Raw genomic sequence first — 17,885 nt, forward strand, 5'->3', positions numbered from 1 at the left:
CCACGGTTACGTCATCAAAATGTGGACGCTTGGCAACGGAATCATATTGATGACAGTTGCAGTGTCCCAGGGTCACATGATCCCCCTTTTTGAGATCATGTGACACGCAAAGGGGAAGATTCACTTAACAACCGTAGTTCCCAACTGAACAACTGCAGCCCAGCAATTGTGGCAAGGGAAGTCGTAAAATGGGGCAAAATTCACTTAACAACTGCCTTGCTCAGGAATGGAAATTTTGGGCTCAATTGTTGTCATAAGTCAAGGAAAACCAACAGTTGTTAAGTGAGTCGCATAGCTGTGTGAATCTGATTATTCCACTGACCACAAAAGGGGATCACACGCCCCCGGGACACTGCAACCGTCATAAATACGAGTCAGTTGCCAAGCATCTGAATTTTGATCATGTGACCGTGGGAATGCTGCAAAGTGTGAAAAACGGTCATAAGTCATTTTTTTCAGTGCCGCCATAACTTCAAACGGTCACTAAATGAATTGTTGTAAGTCGAGGACTACAGCTAGTCCTCAACGCACGACCACGATTGAGTCCAAAATTTATGTTGCTAAGGGAGACATTTGTGAAGTTTTACGGCTTTTCTGCCACATTGGTTAAGTGAATCATCGCAGTTATTAAATTAGTAACACCGTTGTTAAGTGAATTTGGCTTCCCCCCCGTTTGTCGGAAGATCACAAAAGGGGATCACATGACTCCGGGACAATGCAACCGTCATAAATATGAGTCAGTTTCCAAGCATCCGAATGTAAATCACGTGACCGCAGGGACGCTGCCACGGTCGTAAGTCTGAAACATGGTCCCAAGTCACTTTTTTTTCCAGTGCCGTCGTAACTTGGAACGATCATTAAGTGAACTGTTGTATGTCGAGGACCACCTGTATTTGTACAAACCCGTTTTCAGAACAATTTACTCCTATGGAGAAGAGCCACTCACCGATTTTGTGTGTTCGGGCCGAGGGGCGATGACCGGCGGAGGGAGAGCTTCATCATCGTCATCCTCATCTTCCGACACAGAGGGCACCGCTGGGGTTTCCGACACGGCCTTCACGTTCTGCGTGGAAATAACACTCACTTAATTATTTCTTTTATTTCTATTATTCCACAGCTTTTGCTCGGAACCTGAAGGCAACCGTACAGACATTTTTCACGAAATGGCCGCCCACAACCACCTTGAATGGCTGAGGACGGACGAGGCTCCCCGTCCCGCAATTCCACCCCTTAGGCCGGACTGCCATTTTCTGCCGAAAGAAAGGCTTTATAGGTAGTCCTCGGTTTACGGCCACCACTGAAACTTCTGTTGCTAAGTGTGAGGCAGTTGTTATGTGAATCACAATTTTAAGCCTGACTCGCTTAACAACGTGTGACTAAACGAACAACTGCAGTGCTTCGCTTAACAACTGTGACAAGAAAGGTTGCAAAACAGAGCAAAATTCACTTCACAAACGTCTCACTTAGCAACAGAAATGATGGTCACAAGTTGAGAACTACCTGTAATTGGTCCTGGATCAAAAAATCCACGTTTGTTTCTTAATAGCATCTCTTATGAAGCAACATGGAGCAAAATTCACTTCACAAATGTCTCACTTAGCAACAGAAATGATGGCTATAAGTTGAGGACTACCTGTAATTGGTCCTGGATCAAAAAATCCACGTTTGTTTCTTAATAGCATCTCTTATGAAGCAAAATGGAGCAAAATTCACTTCACAAACGTCTCACTTAGCAACAGAAATGATGGTCATAAATTAAGACTTCCTGTAATTGGTCCTGGCTCAAATATCCATGTTTGTCTGTTAATAGCATCTCTTATGAAGCAAAATGGAGCAAAATTCACTTCACAAATATCTCACTTAGCAACAGAAATGATGGTCGTAAGTTGAGAACTACCTGTAATTGGTCCTGGATCAAAAAATCCACGTTTGTTTCTTAATAGCATCTCTTATGAAGCAAAATGGAGCAAAATTCACTTCACAAACATCTCACTTAGCAACAGAAATGATGGCTATAAGTTGAGGACTACCTGTAATTGGTCCTGGATCAAAAAATCCACGTTTGTTTCTTAATAGCATCTCTTATGAAGCAAAATGGAGCAAAATTCACCTCACAAACGTCTCACTTAGCAACAGAAATGATGGTCACAAGTTGAGAACTACCTGTAATTGGTCCTAGATCAAAAATCCACGTTTGTTTCTTAATAGCATCTCTTATGAAGCAACATGGAGCAAAATTCACTTCACAAATATCTCACTTAGCAACAGAAATGGTGGTCATAAGTTGAGGACTACTTATAATTGATCCTGGCTCAAATATCCACATTTGTTTCTAAACAGCATCTCTTATGAAGCAAAATGGAGCAAAATTCACTTCACAAATGTCTCACTTAGCAACAGAAATGATGGTTATAAGTTGAGGACTACCTGTAATTGGTCCTGGATCAAAAAATCCACGTTTGTTTCTTAATCTCTTATGAGTTGTTGATGGATTGAATACAGTTCAATCCAATCTCCAAAGCCAATCTATCTTCCCCCTCAAAAACCAGATAAAGTCATTTCCTAATTAAATTTAAATTTAATGAATCCATTTCCCAAGAATCATTCCTCGACTTACAACAATTCATTTAGTAGCCGTTCAAATTTGCAACAGCACTGAAAGGAATAACTTATGACCATTTTTCACAGTTACGACCATTGCAGCATTCCCCCTGGTTGTCTGAAATCCGGACACTTGGCCACTGACTCATATTTACGACGGTCGTAGTGACCCATCGCATGATCCCCTTTTGCGCCCTCCTGTCAAGCAAAGTCAAGAGGGAAAGCCAGATTCACTTAACAACCGTGTTGCTAACTTAACAACCACAGTGATTCGCTTAACAGCGGTGGCAAGGACGGTCGTAAAAAGGGACAAAATCCACTTAAGAAATGTTTTGCGTAGGAACAGAAACATTGGGCTCAATTATGGTCGTAAATCGAGGTTTACCTGTATTTATTTTTTAAAGGGCCGCGGTGTGGCTCAGGCTGTAAGAAGCCTGTTATTAAAATACAGCTGCCTGCAATTACTGCAGGTTCTAGTCCCAACAGGCCCAAGGTTGACTCAGCCTTCCATCCTTTATAAGGTAGGTAAAATGAGGACCCAGATTGTTGGGGGGGCAATAAGTTGACTTTGTAAATATACAAATAGAATGAGACTATTGCCTTACACACTGTAAGCTGCCCTGAGTCTTCGGAGAACGGCGGGATATAAATGCAAATAAAAATTTTTTAAAAAAAGGAAGTGGAGTGAGGAAGATTATGGATTGCAGCAAAAATAAAAAAAAATTGCAAAATTTCTTCTTCTTTAGGAACAAGGAAAGTCATTAGGCAACATCAAGGACTTTCTCTCAGCATGGCAAATTCCCTCTGCCAGACTAACAAAGGATGCCTTGACCAAGCAGCCAAACCAACAATATTTATTGCTGCTTATTAAAACACTGGCTGAGCACAATTTTTTTTTAAAAAAATTCCTTTTTCAAGATGCGCATCCATTCACCTGCTGAGTAATGAATATGTCACGGTGGTTTTATAAGCAGCCGGTAAGATTTCCATCATGAGGCAGGAGGGTCAAGAAAGAAAGAATAATTTATAGCCAGGATTTCAAGACAAGGTATTTCAGAGGGGTCCTCGACTTACGACCACAATTCAGCCCGAAAATGTTTGGTTGCTAAGCCAGATAATTGTTAAATGAGTTCCTAAACAAGACAGTTCTTAAGTCAGCTTCACTCCATTTCACTACCTTTCTTGCCACAGCCCTTGAGTGAATCACTGACGTTTCTTAACTTAATGACATGGTCGTTAAGTGAATCTGGCTCTGGTAATTTTGATCAGTCGTTAAGTGAAAACTACCTGTAATCTGGATTAAAGCTGATGAGAGGCAGAAGATAAAGGGGACTTCCTTAGAAAATACCAACCAGGTATTTTATCCCTGCTTAACTTGCAATCCAGAAAAGATCAACCCGGGGCAACCCTTGACTCAAAAACATGAGGACTAGAAACTTGACTTCAGTTTGAAGCAAGTAAGGAGGACAATCTGAAAAATTTGGGAATTTGGTGCCAGCAAAAGATTGGGGTTGTGTGTTCATATAATACAATAAAAATCCTGGTTTTTTGTCCTTATTCATCCAATTATCCTGTGGCTGAAGGATGGGGATAAACATTACAACAGCAGAAATCGAGTTAACCAGAAAAATATGATTCTCGCAGATTTTCTTAAGACTTCGTTGGCAACTTGGAATAGAATAGAATAGAATAGAATAGAATAGAATTTTATTGGCCAAGTGTGATTGGACACACAAGGAATTTGTCTTGGTGCATATGCTCTCAATGTACATAAAAGAAAAGATACAGTCATCAAGGTACAACATTTACAACACAATTGATGATCAATATATCAATATAAATCATAAGGATTGCCAGCAACAAGTTATAGTCATACAGTCATAAGTGGAAAGAGATTGGTGATGGGAACTATGAAACGATTAATAGTAGTGCAGATTTAGTAAATAGTTTGACAGTGTTGAGTGAATTATTTGTTTAGCAGAGTGATGGCCTTCGGGAAAAAACTGTTCTTGTGTCTAGTTGTTCTGGTGTGCAGTGCTCTATAGCGTCGTTTTGAGGGTAGGAGTTGAAACAGTTTATGTCCAGGATGCGAAGAGAACAGATTACATGGTTTTCTTCCCAGCCAAGAAATTCACACGAAACAGCCTGAACCTGACATTGCTGGTTTAAATGTGAGACAGGGTGTTCGCACAATCTACAATCCTGAGAACTGAGGCCAAGTTATCCTCTTCAACCTATCTATCACTTTTCCTCTCTATGTGTGAAAAAACAGCCAACTCGGAAAAACTAGCTCGTTTAAAAATAAACGTTATTTGCTTGGAAGTGAGAGAATTAGATTCATCTGAATGTGTTAAATGCACAGCGACAGCTTTTTTTACCTGTTATTTGGAAAAGGCTGGGTTTTAAAAATAGCACCTTTCGCAAACATGTTTGTTTGGTGCTTGAAGATTCAGTGGGCTTTTTTTTAAAAAAAAATCGCATCAATAAAATAAATTCAGATCTGAGGCGTTATGTTTAGTCCTGCCAAATTCAGTTCCTTCTCTCTCTTATTTCATGCCTCCTTGTTTTCTATCTATACATGTGTTTAAAGGGAAAGCAAACTTGCATTATTTCTACAAACAATCCTACAAGGAACAGATGAAGTACAGGTAATCCTCGTTTTACAACGGTTCATTTAGTGACCGTTCAAAGTTACAACAGCACTGAAAACAACCGTTTTTCACACACACAGCATCCCTAGGGCCACATGATCAAAATTCAGATTGGCAACTGGCATGTACTTACAACAGTTGCTGTGTCCCAGGATCTAAGGACAACTTTTTGAAACCTTCTGCCAAGCAAAATAAACAGGGAGCCCAGATTCACTTAACAACCGTATTACTAACTTAACAACTGCAGTGATTCACTTAACAACTGTGGCAAAAAAGATCATGAAATGGGAGGAAAACTCACCTGACAAATGTTTCACTTAACATAAATTTTGGGCTCAATTATGATCGTATGTCAAGGATTAGTCTATTTGCGTAGACTTGTAAAGCTTTATATTTTGGGTTTCAGTCCAATATTCAGCGACAGAACAGCCCTGGCTCTTAATGCCTATATTCACACAGCAAGCAAACAAAGTTAGATAAAAGCTTAAATGTTGCACGCACTCCTTCCATAAACTGCAAAATCTCTTAGTTTATCTGTGTTTAACCTTTAACTCTGCTCAGCGACACATCGTTGGAGAACAATTTTTGAACCAAGATACTTCAAACGGGCTCACTTACAGAATGCATCCAAAATCCAGAACCCTTCAGTCCTGTGGAATTAAAACTTGGCAAAATTTTATGCCAAAACACTATCATGAAACCTTTGATGAGATAATAAAAAATGTCAAAGAGGATTAGGGGACTGGAGGCTAAAACATATGAAGAACAATTGCAGGACTTGGGGATGTTTAACTTAATGAGAATGACTGGGGGTGACAGGATAGCAGTCTTCCAATATCTGAGAGGCTGCCCCAGAGAAGAAAGGGTCAAGCTATTTTCCAAAGCACCTGAAGGCAGAATAAGAAGCAATGGATAGAAACTAATCATGGAGAGAGAGAGAGAGAGAAGGGAGGGAGGGAAAGGAAGGAAGGAAGGAAGGAAGGAAGGAAGGAAGGAAGGAAGGAAGGAAGGAAGGAAGGAGGAGGGAGGGAGGAGGAGGAAGGAAGGAAGGAAGGAAGGAAAGATAAAGAGGGGGGGGGAGGGAGGGAGAGAGAGAGAGGAAGAAAGAAAGAAAGCAAGGAGGGAGGGAGGGAAGGAAGGAAGGAAAGAGGGAGAGGAGGAAAGAAGGAAGGAAAGAGAAGGAGGGAGGAGAGAGAGGAAGGAAGGAGGGAGGAGGGAGGAAGAGAGGAAGGAAGGAAAGAGAGGGAGGGAGGAAAAGGAAGGAAAGATAAAGTGGGAGGGGAGGGAGAGAGAGAAAAGAAGGAAGGAAGGGGGAGGGACGGTGGGAGGAAAGAGGGAAGGAAAGAAAGAGAGGGAGGGAGGGAGGAAGGAGAAAAGATAAGGAGGGAAGGAGGGAGAGAGAGAGAGAAAGAAAGGAAGGAAGGAAGGAAGGAAGGAAGGAAGGAAGGAAGGAAGGAAGGAAGGAAGGAAGGAAGGAAGGAAGGAAGGAAGAAAGAAAGATTTCCTGACAGTGAGAACAATTAATCAGTGGAACGGCTTGCCTCCAGAAGTTTTGGGTGCTCCATCATTGGAGGTTTTTAATATGAGATTGCTCCTGTGTGAACTCCATTTGTGTGAATGGAGCTTCACACACGCGTGTGCTTGCCTATCGCTCGCGTGGCCTGGTTTCAAACAGGCTGCAGCCTGATAGTGGGCCGGGGGCCCCCCGGGGGGATTGGGGACCCCTCCTCTACCAACCGTGAAATGAGACACCACCGTAATTTCCTGCCTCTTCCCAGCCTCACTCCAACGCGGGGGGCTTCAAGACCCACCATTAGCGTTCAGTGAGGAAGGCATTTTCCTGAAGGCCACCAGGGTCCTTGTGTATCTACCACGGCCTGGAGGAAGAGATGGAGGCTGGGCCTTCAAGGTGTAAATCTCTCCTCAAGCTGCTCAAGTAGTCTTCAGGTCACCCCCATATTAGGTACTCATTGTTTGCTAATTACCCCCACAAACCCAGCCCTTGGGTTCCCCCATTTCCCCTCACCACCCATTCAACTGGGAGGCCTTGATTCTCTCTGGGCTTGGTTGTTTTCTTGCAGTCATTTCATTACCCAAACTAGCCATGATGACGTTACCTAGTTGGGTAATGAAACGTCTCCATAAAACAACCAAGCTAAGAGAGCTCCAAAGACTCCACAGTCGTCGTTCTCCTCCTCCTCCTCCTCCTCCTCCTCCTCCTCCTCCTCCTCCTCCTCCTCCTCCTCTTCTTCTTCCCATTCTCCTTTTCCACAAACCTCCCTCCCTTCTAGTACTGATGACATTATCTAGTTGGGTAATGAAACGTCTCCATAAAACATCCAGGCTCAGAGAGCACTAAGAAGCCCACAGTCTTCCTCCTCCTCCCATTCTCCTTTTCCACAACCTCCTCCTTCTAATGCATTGACAACATTACCTAGCTGGGTAATGAAACGTCTCCAAGAAAACATCCAAGCTCAGAGACCACTAAGAAGCCCACAGTCTTCCTCCTCCTCCCATTCTCCTTTTCCGCAAACCCCACTCCCTTCTAATGCATTGACAACATTACCTAGCTGGGTAATGAAACGTCTCCAAGAAAACAATCCCTAACCCTAACCCCACCGGCCCACCGCTCATGCAACCTGAGCTATGTGCGCCTGCTCCGGCCAGCCGCTCACACGGCCCAATTCAGAAAGGGCCCCAGCCCGATAGTGGACCGTGGGCCCCGGGGGGGACGGGGCTGCAAGTTTACATCGAAATGGGTAATGAGTGTCACACTGTTGCAGGAGGCATGTGCAGAAGGCGTGCATCAGGACAACCCAGGACTGCTTTTCAATCTTTTAGAATAGAATAGAATAGAATAGAATTTTATTGGCCAAGTGTGATTGGACACACAAGGAATTTGTCTTGGTGCATATGCTCTCAGTGTACATAAAAGAAAAGATACCTTCATCAAGGTACAACATTTACAACACAATTGATGGTCAATATATCAATATAAATCATAAGGATTGCCAGCAACAAGTTATAGTCCTACAGTCATAAGTGGAAAGAGATTGGTGATGGGAACTATGAAACGATTAATAGTAGTGCAGATTCAGTAAATAGTCTGACAGTGTTGAGGGAATTATTTGTTTAGCAGAGTGATGCCTTCGGGGAAAAACTGTTCTTGTGTCTAGTTGTTCTGGTGTGCAGTGCTCTATAGCGTCGTTTTGAGGGTAGGAGTTGAAACAGTTTATGTCCAGGATGCGAGGGATCTTGCTTCCCTTGCATATTTGCCCATCCCATAATAGATGACAGCTGCCTGCAAATATGCTGTCCAGACCCCGTCAGCAAACTTGGATAATAGCTCTCCATTAAGTGTAATCAATCCAAAAGGGCTTTCCAGAAACAACCTGTCGTTATTGCATGGTACTTAATAGCTACATTTACTATGATGGCTCTTGACCAATAACCTTAAAAGACGATGCATTTTAATAAAGGCAGGTCAAAAAAACCACTCATGGCCAAGCGATCAAGTGTCTTTCGATAAATCCGGGGACGGGGGGTGGGGGGGTGGGGCAGGAGACGTGAATTTTACTTCTAATAGTCCTCGACTTACGACTGTAATTGAGCCTGGAATTATAGTTGTTAAGATGTGTCGGGTGTTAAAAATGAGCGGTGCGGTGGCCAAGAGGTGGAGCTCTCGCCTCACAATCAGGAGGCTGCGAGTTCGATCCTAGGTAGAGGCAGATATTTCTCTCTCGGGGCACAATGAGAATATGAATGTAACTCCGCATTGGCAACAGGAAGGGCATCCGGCCAGTAAACACCTAGCTCCATTCAGTCGCCCAGACTCCATTCCACGAGGGATTTTGGGGTCGTTAAAATGATGGTGATGATGATGTGTCGGGTGTTAAGTGGGACATCATGTGACAGACCCTCTATAATGACCTTTCCCCCCCCAGCGGTCCTTAAGCAAATCCTCATGGTTGTTAAACGAATCCACGGTCATTCAGTGAACCCATCCTCTGCAATGGGCATCTTTTGGCTAAACCCCGGAAATAAATGCTGATTTCTGGCCGGAAAAAAAAGCAAAGTAATTTGTGGTCACGTGATTGCTACAAATGGCCGTAACAAACTGCAAGATAAAATTGCAGATTGTTCAAATTTCATTCAGCATCCCAATTTTGATCAAGTGACCATAGAGATGCTGTACCGGTCGTAAGTATGAAAAATGGTCGTCCGCCACTTTTTTCAGTGCCGTTGTTAACTTTGAATGGTCACTAAACGAACGGTTGCAAGTGGAGAATTAACTGTAATATTTTTGGGGGGGCTCCATCATAAATTTGAAGAATGGCTGGACGTAAATTGAGGACTACCTGTACTGTTTTGGTCATCAGCTAACCCTGTTCTGACAGCAATAAGGAAATATACAGCTAGACCTCGACTTTCAACGGTTCATTTAGTGACCGTTCAAAGTTATATGTATTTAACATAACGTAACATAATAACAGAGTTGGAAGGGACCTTGGAGGTCTTCTAGTCCAACCCCCTGCCCAGGCAGGAAACTCTACACCATTTCAGACAAATGGCTATCCAACATTTTCTTTAAAATTCCCAGTGTTAGAGCATTCACAACTTCTGGAGGCAAGTTGTTCCACTTATTGATTGTTCTAACTGTCAGGAAATTTCTCCTTAGTTCTAAATTGCTTCTCTCCTTGATGAATTTCCACCCATTGCTTCTTGTTCTACCCTCAGGTGCTTTGGAGAATAGCTTGACTCCCTCTTCTTTGGGGCAACCTCTGAGATACTGCTATCATGTCTCCCCTAGTCCTTCTTTTTATTAAACTAGACATACCCAGTTCCTGCAACCGTTCTTCATATGTTTTAGCCTCCAGTCCCCTAATCATCTTGGTTGCTCTTCTCTGCACTCTTTCTAGAGTCTCAAGAGTCTTTACCCAGAGTCTCCATAACCTCAAAGCTGATCTGATGTGTAGACTGTTGACAGCAGAACTAACAATTCACCGTAGGTTTACGCACATCATATTTTACAAAGACTTTAATATTTGGATATCTTAAGGCACCAAAATGCGACTCACCAGAGTATTTGAGGAGTTATAATCTTCCGCGGATTTATCTGGAAGAAAAACAGACTCTCGTCAGATAATTAGGCATGCCAGAGACCACTCAAATCAAACCAGCAAAAAAAGGAAACAGAAATTTAATTATTCAGATGCACATCTGGTTGTATGGAAGACTCCGATACCCATAATTTCCCATGCTGAAGAGTAGCCCTGACATCATATCTATATCCCTTGAGATTCATGTCTTTTTGCTAGAGGTAAGGCAGAAGAATGAAGGAGCTTAGAATGACAAAATAACAGAGCTGAAAGGGGCCTTGAAGGTCTTCTAGTCCAACCCTCTGCTCAGGCAGGAGAGCCTATACCGTTTCAGACAAATGGTTATCCAATCTCATTTTAAAAACCTCCAATAACGGATATGCACCAAGACAAATTCCTTGTGTGTCCGATCACACTTGGCCAATAAAAAAATTCTATTCTATTCTATAATAATGCATACTTATATTAAATTATAATCTATCGTTGTTCAATTATTCCACCTTTTAACATAACATAACATAACATAACATAACATAACATAACATAACATAACATAACATAACATAACATAACATAACATAACATAACATAACATAACATAACATAACAACAGTTATTGTTATTACTTTCATGTTACGATGTAAAAAGGAATATGCTAAGGTTTCCCCCTTTTCTTATTTCTATCACTTACTCTAACTTTTGATCATATCACCCTTTGTTAAGAAACTTTTTCTTTCTTTCTTATCTAACTTCTAATCATGTCATCTACTTAAAAAAAGAAAAAAGATCAGATTGCCTTTGAATAATTAGGAAGTATTATTTTATGTAATGGGGGGGTTGGGAAACGAAAAGATTTGGATGAGGTTAATTGGATTAGAAGGGAAAATTTTACTCTATGTTTGGTTTATGTATAACAATACTTTGTGATTGACCCGGGAAGCGGGGGGGGGGAGGGTTTGTGGGGGGGAGGGGGGGAAAAAGGGAGGGAAATGTTTTTGCTTGTTAAAACTTTTTCAATAAAAAAGAAAAAGGAAAAAGGAAAAGAAGAAGAGAGCCAGAGAAAAGCAAAAGTAACTCTGAACCACGGGGAAAAAACCCATCCATCTCTTGCCCGCTTCAATACTTTAATTGCTATGTTTTTTTGTTTTGTTTTTTGACTTGTCTCCCAAATTCCTCTCTTAAATCTTTACCTGCTTCTTGGATGTTTAATCTAGGTATTCCTCCCATCTCTACTTTCTTCCAGGGGTGAAATGCTCCCGGTTCGGACCGGGTCGACTGATCCGGTAGCAATGGCGGCAGGTGGTTCGGAAAAGCTGAGCTGAGCTGCGCGATCGTCAGAGCCTTTTTTTTTTACTTTTTTACTTTTAAAAGCATCTTTTTTTTTACAACGTATTTGGCAGAGTATGTTTTTTAAAAAGTAAAAAAAAAAAAAAAAAGATTGCGCACCACAGCTGATCTCTCTCACATACACACACCCTGTGTGCTGTTCTACTTACCCCATGCCTCCTTTTGGCTTGCACCTTGCATTTGGTGCGCGGTGCGCACTGCGCATGCGCAGCCAGCGAACCGGTAGTAAACCGGTTCAGATTTCACCACTGCCCTCTTCCACTGCCTAATTTCTAACATTTCTAACACGGCATCGGTTCTCAAGCTGCTCTAATTTCTAGAAGTATGACTGTGGTTAGTTACAGTACAGCAAAGACCAACGGTTTATTTTGAGATTAGATCTCATGAAATATTTCTCTGCACCAGATGGAGGATGGATCATTGTGAGAATGAGGAATGAGAGGAGGAGGAATGATATAATTTAGGTAACCCAGAAATTAAGCTCAGAAGCCAGCGACAGCGATAACTGCAGATAGTCCTCGGGTTACGATCCCGATAGAGGCCAAAATTTCTGTTGCTAAGCGAGACAAGGTGTTAAAGTGAGCTCTGACCCCATTTTTATGACTTCCGGGCCAGAATTGTTAAGTGAATTTCACAGCCGTTAAGTTAGTAACGCGGTTCTTAAGTGAATCTGGCTTCACCGCTGACTTTCCTTCTCAGAAGCCAGTTGAGAAAGTTGCAAAAGGAGACCACGTGACACCCCCCCACCCCCTCGAGACACTGCAATCGTCATAAATATGAGCCAATTGCCAAGCATCTAAATTTTGGTCATGGGAGCATGGAGCATACTTTCATAAGTGTGAAAAATGGTCATTAGGCACTTTTTTCAGTGGCGTCGTCACTTCGAACGGTCACTAAACGGACTGCCGTAAGTGAAGGACTACCTAAATTTATTTTTTAGCCCAGTGATGGCTAAATGTCGTCGCCTTTTTGTCGTCGCGTGTCTACACCCATAATGCAATGCTCCCCTGCCCTCCGCACATGCGCATAACCCCACTTTGATCCCCGCTGGGCCCCGCGTGACCCCCTGCACCTCGTTTTGGGCTCTAGCAGGCGTCCCTGCAGCCTCCTGGGGACCAAAAACGGGCCGCAGCGGGGGCGCCGCATTCCCCCGCGCGACCCGCACGCACCCCTGTGCACAGCAGAGATCCAAAAATCAGCTGGCCGGCGGGAGGCAAACGCGCATGCTGGGTGGAGCTGAGCTGGGCGACGGCTCGCGTGCCCGCAGAGAGCATATAGCGTGCCGTAGATTCGCCATCATGGCCTTAGCCGATTGGCCAAGATCAACGCAAGTTTTCTGGAGATCTCCAAACATGCAAAAGTCTATCAAGGCCCCACCTATTACCTTCACAAGAACAGCCTTCCTGATCTGGTCTAAAAACAAGGTTACCTACCTGTGAAACTCATATATTTCTGGCTGTTCGAGGTCTTTTTGGAATTGTAGAATTCGAGAACATCCAGGACGGCCTGAGGGTTCTTCTTCTGCTCCAGTTTGGTGATGTTGGACGTCTGGAGCAAGCGGGCCCATTGTTCCGGCATGCCCTAAAAATAATAATTTTTTTTAAAGAAAGAACGGTCAGCCTTTCTGCTATCCCGTTTAACGTGTTGCCTGAACCCGGCCGGTTATGCTCTGTTTAAGAACCTATGGTTGACCAAGCTATACAGGCCGCCCTCAAAAGACCCAGGCCACTCAAAAATAAAGACGGAACATATTATCATATGTGGTGGCCCTGCCCTGAATCCCGTAAATATTGGTTAAAAAATTAAAAAGTGGCTACATGAAATCACGAATGAACAACTGGATCTAGAACCCGAACTCTTTTTATTGGAGATTTAAAAAAAAAAAAAATACGTGAAGAGTATAAAATATTTAATACTACATATATTAACTGCTGCTAGGATGGCCTTCGCTCAATGTTGGAAACAGCCATGTGTGCCCACAGAGAGACTTATTATACAAAAGATCATGAATTGCGCAGAAATGGACAAACTAACTCTGAGTTTGAAGGATAAAGAGACATCAGTATTTTATGGCATATGGGAACGGTGGTATGGATGGATGGAAAGGAGAGATTTATTTATTTATTTATTTATTAAATTTTTATACCGCCCTTCTCCCAAAGGACTCAGGGTGGTGTACAGCCAGAATAAAAACAAAGATGTATACAATTTAAAACAACATTTAAAAAGAGCAAATTTTAAAGGCTGATTATTAAAATTTAAGTTAAAAGTTAAAAATATTAAAAAACCCAATTAAAATACATCACTAATTATGCCAGTCCCGCTTTAATGAATAAATATGTTTATATTTATTATATTTAGATAGGGATATTTAGTTATTATTATTATTATTATTATTATTATTAGTTATTAAGATATTTAGTTACTAAGTATAATCAATGGATAAAATAAGAACATAAATATGTACAATTTAATGTTTGTCATTATTGCACGGATTATTGTTAGAAGAAAAACACCAGAAATAGCTGTTAAGTGATATAATTTTTTCTTTTTCCTTTTTTCCTATGCTTTTAATGTAAAAAAGTTCAATAAAGTATATATATATAAAAGACACAGGCCATTCTTTGGCCCTTCTCAGGGCAGGCGTGACTGGGAGAGGAGGGCGAGGGGCGGGGCCAGCCAGTGGTGGGCTCACCCAACAGGGCGCTACAGCAGAGAGCCCTAAGAGCCGCATGCGGCTCTGGAGCCACAGGTTGCCGACACCCACACAAGGTTATTCCACAGCCGATAACATCACAGCCTACACTAGAAGCCAAGCCTGCCGTTCTTACTGTAAATTCGCCTGTCACGGCGTCAAATCCAACGTGGATCGTGTGTTCGAAGTCTGACGGGAGGGAGATTTCCGGCCGTTCTTTCTCCTTCTTCTTGTTGGCTGTCGTGAAAAAGGGAAACCAAATTAAGCCAGATAAAATTAATCGGGAGAATTGTTATTTTTATAATTATTGTTATTTCTTTGCCACCTGATGGTCAGCAATTTACATTTTTGCCAGAAACCGGAGTTTACTTCTGGGTTTCAGGCAAAAAAAAAAAAAACCACCCAACTGCAAACAAAGGATTCGTTTAATGACTGCTACATTCACTTAACAACTGCTCGTAAAATTGGATGCCCCTCTTAGTAACTATTGCTGCAGGTAGTCCTCGACTTATAACCGTTCATTTAGTCACCGTTCGAAGTTACAACGGCGCTGAAAAAAGTGATTTAGGACCATTTTTCACACTTATGACGGTTGCATTATCCCTACGGTCACATGATTTACATTCAGATGCTTGACAACTGACTCATATTTAAGACGGTTGCCGTATCCTGCGGTCATGTGATCCCCTTCTGCAACTTTCCGACGAGCGAAGAAAATGGGGAATCCAGATTCACTTAACAACCGTGTTACTAATTTAACAACTGCAGTGATTCGAAAAGGTCGAAAAGGTCGAAAAAGGGGACAAAACTCACTGAACAAATTTCTCACTTAGCAACATAAATTCTGGGCTCAATTGTGGTCGTAAGTCGAGGACCACCTGTCCACTCAATAAACCACGACCAAACCAGCCACATTACGGTCAGTTTCACATTAAATACCAAGCCATGATTTCCTTAGCTATAGATTGCCAAACAAACACCCATTGAGAACGTAGAACACATTAAGCCATAAATGGTGTTTTTGAGTTCTAAGGCGAGTCTGTCCATTTCTGCACAATTGAGGATTTTACATAACACTTCCTCTTCTGAAGGTGTTTCTTTACTCTTCCATTTTTGAGCAAATGCTATTATTTATTTATTTATTTATTTATTTATTTATTTATTTATTAAATTTTTATACCGCCTTTCTCCCAAAGGACTCAGGGCGGTTTACAGCCATGATAAGAAACAACAACAGTATACACATAAAACCATAATTTAAAAAACTTATTATACAAATGGCCAAATTAAAACATTTAGAATAAAACCCCAAATTTTAAAATGTTAAAACATTAAAACGAATTAAAATCCTATTAAAATCCCTATGCCAGTCCTGCGCGAACAAACAAAGCAGCTGTTAATACATGTAATATTAAATAGCTGTTAATACATGTAATATTAAATAGGTTACATTTTTACTATATTTACCGTCCTATCGTTCCCAACAAGAAAAATTCTGGCTTGACTTCTATTTTAGCCGTTAAAATCTCTTCTAGCCAGCTCTTAATTTGATGCCAAGAGCTTTTTGCTTTTTAAGCACGCCCACCACATATGATAACAGGACCCTGGGACCACCTCACATTTCCAACATATTGGAGAATATTTTTTGCTGATTCTTGCCAGTCTTGTGGGTGGGAAGTGCCACCTGTAAAACATTTTATACATTTTTTCTTTGTATGAGGCCGCCAACGTAATTTTGATATTTTTTCCCCACAAATTCTGCCAATTATCCAAATCAATACGGTTCCCAAACCATTTACTCCAGATCATCATAGTCTCCTTTAATTTTATGAATGGTTAGACAAGAGGAAGAATGCCATGAAGAAGAGGTAATGAATGTCCAGAAATGTATATGTCAATGTATATTAAACCTGTGAGTAAGATATAGGTTTATTGGATATAGATATAGTTTTTTTTAGGAGGAATTACATTGTATACTTGACATGTAATGAAGTAAGATATATGTAGATTTGTATATAGATTGAGGAATGTCCTACGTATTAATTTGAATTAGACGGAAATGTTAGAAACCAGAGATGCCAAACCATGTCCATTGTTTTTAAATTTGAATTATTAATGAAAAACATTTTTTTTAAAAAAAGCCATACATTATGGTTTACAGTCCACATTAAGCTGGGTTTACACAACACACCCCCAGCCACAAAGCCACCAGCATTTTGGCTTAAGCTGCAAATGTAATTAACCTGTTTTCTGGATTCAAACAACCCAGAAAAGATTCTGAATCAGAAACTAACCACAGACCAGATCAGTGCAAAATGCTAAGGCAGGAACAAACTAACTTAATTTAGCATGCTGGGCTTCTGTAGATATTATTAGGTCTTTAGCTAATTCAACTCAGCATGTTGTGAGAATCTAAGCAAGCCCCTTCTTTTTATAAACTCTTTTTTATAGAATAGATTAGAATAGAATAACAGAGTTGGAAGGGACCTTGGAGGTCTTCTAGTCCAACCCTCTGCTTAGGCAGGAAACCCTACAGCAGGAACTTACCAGAGCTTTCTAACTGAGCTCCCATCTTCTGTTGGGTTTCCTCTGTGCAAGTTCCACGAAGGAAACACAAAATTTGCTTTTATCCACTCAAAGTCCCACCTTCATCTCCCATTGGTTGATCCGGGGAGTGGCAGAAAATCCCAGGATCTACTAAGAGTTCTTGGGTTGATTCCTACTGGATTCCCACATATCAGCAAGAGCTTGATATGTGGCTCTAAAACTACAGACAGCCCTTGACTTACAACCCAAATTTCTGTTGTTAAGCAAGGCAGTTATTAAATCAGTTTGCCTGCCCAGTTTTGCCACCTCTCGTCATGCTGGCTGGGGAATCCTGGGACCCTTAAAGCTATCAAGATCGAGAAAAACACGGATAAAGTTTTGCAGACTTAAATCCAGCCGTGCTTGCAGGTACTTCTGCCATCGTAATCCCTACACATCAACAGGTCACCAATTTAAGGAAAATCTTCTCTTAGAAGCTATTTCCTGCCCTTTTATAATAAGCAGTTTAAAAACCTGCGCAGCAGTGAGGATTAAGAATTCAATTAATTGGCTTGCAAATCTCTTAAATAAGCAGACATTTAAATTCCTGGTTTAAGAAGGCTTATCAAAGTGAAAAAGCAAGCAACGGGGTTACTAGGAACAAGAGCTGGGCTTCGACATATTAGAATATTAATGACTCTCAACCCTTCATGCCGTCCAAAACAACCTGTTTTGCAGGAAGATTCATGAGTTTAAAAGAATTAATGATTTCATGGTCTGCTGAACTAACAGATATTACCGTATATATTCATGGATAAGCCCATCCGCAGATAAGCGGACCCTAAGAAATTTCCATATGGCTTAATTTTTTACAATTGGCTTATCCGTGGGTAATCCACGGATTATCCATTTTACAGAGTATTTTGCTTAAAAAATTGAGAGTCAGCTTCTCCATGGATGGGCTTA

General features: G+C 41.4%; 1 protein-coding gene across 3 annotated transcripts in view; it reads right to left on the bottom strand.

Annotated features, from left to right (window-relative positions):
- The window catches only part of PAK1 (p21 (RAC1) activated kinase 1), a 108,144-nt gene that overhangs the window by 31,164 nt on the left and 59,095 nt on the right, over window positions 1-17,885 (bottom strand). For all 3 annotated transcript variants that reach the window (XM_058186546.1, XM_058186545.1, XM_058186544.1), the window contains exons 3-6: window positions 14,530-14,630; window positions 13,132-13,279; window positions 10,331-10,368; window positions 947-1,063 (exon numbers count right to left, since the gene is read on the bottom strand). In XM_058186546.1, coding sequence (XP_058042529.1) covers window positions 947-1,063; window positions 10,331-10,368; window positions 13,132-13,279; window positions 14,530-14,630 — 404 coding nt within the window. The remainder of the gene's footprint in view (window positions 1-946; window positions 1,064-10,330; window positions 10,369-13,131; window positions 13,280-14,529; window positions 14,631-17,885) is intronic.

This window comes from Ahaetulla prasina, chromosome 5 (genome assembly GCF_028640845.1).
Source record: "Ahaetulla prasina isolate Xishuangbanna chromosome 5, ASM2864084v1, whole genome shotgun sequence".
NCBI lineage: Eukaryota > Metazoa > Chordata > Lepidosauria > Squamata > Colubridae > Ahaetulla > Ahaetulla prasina.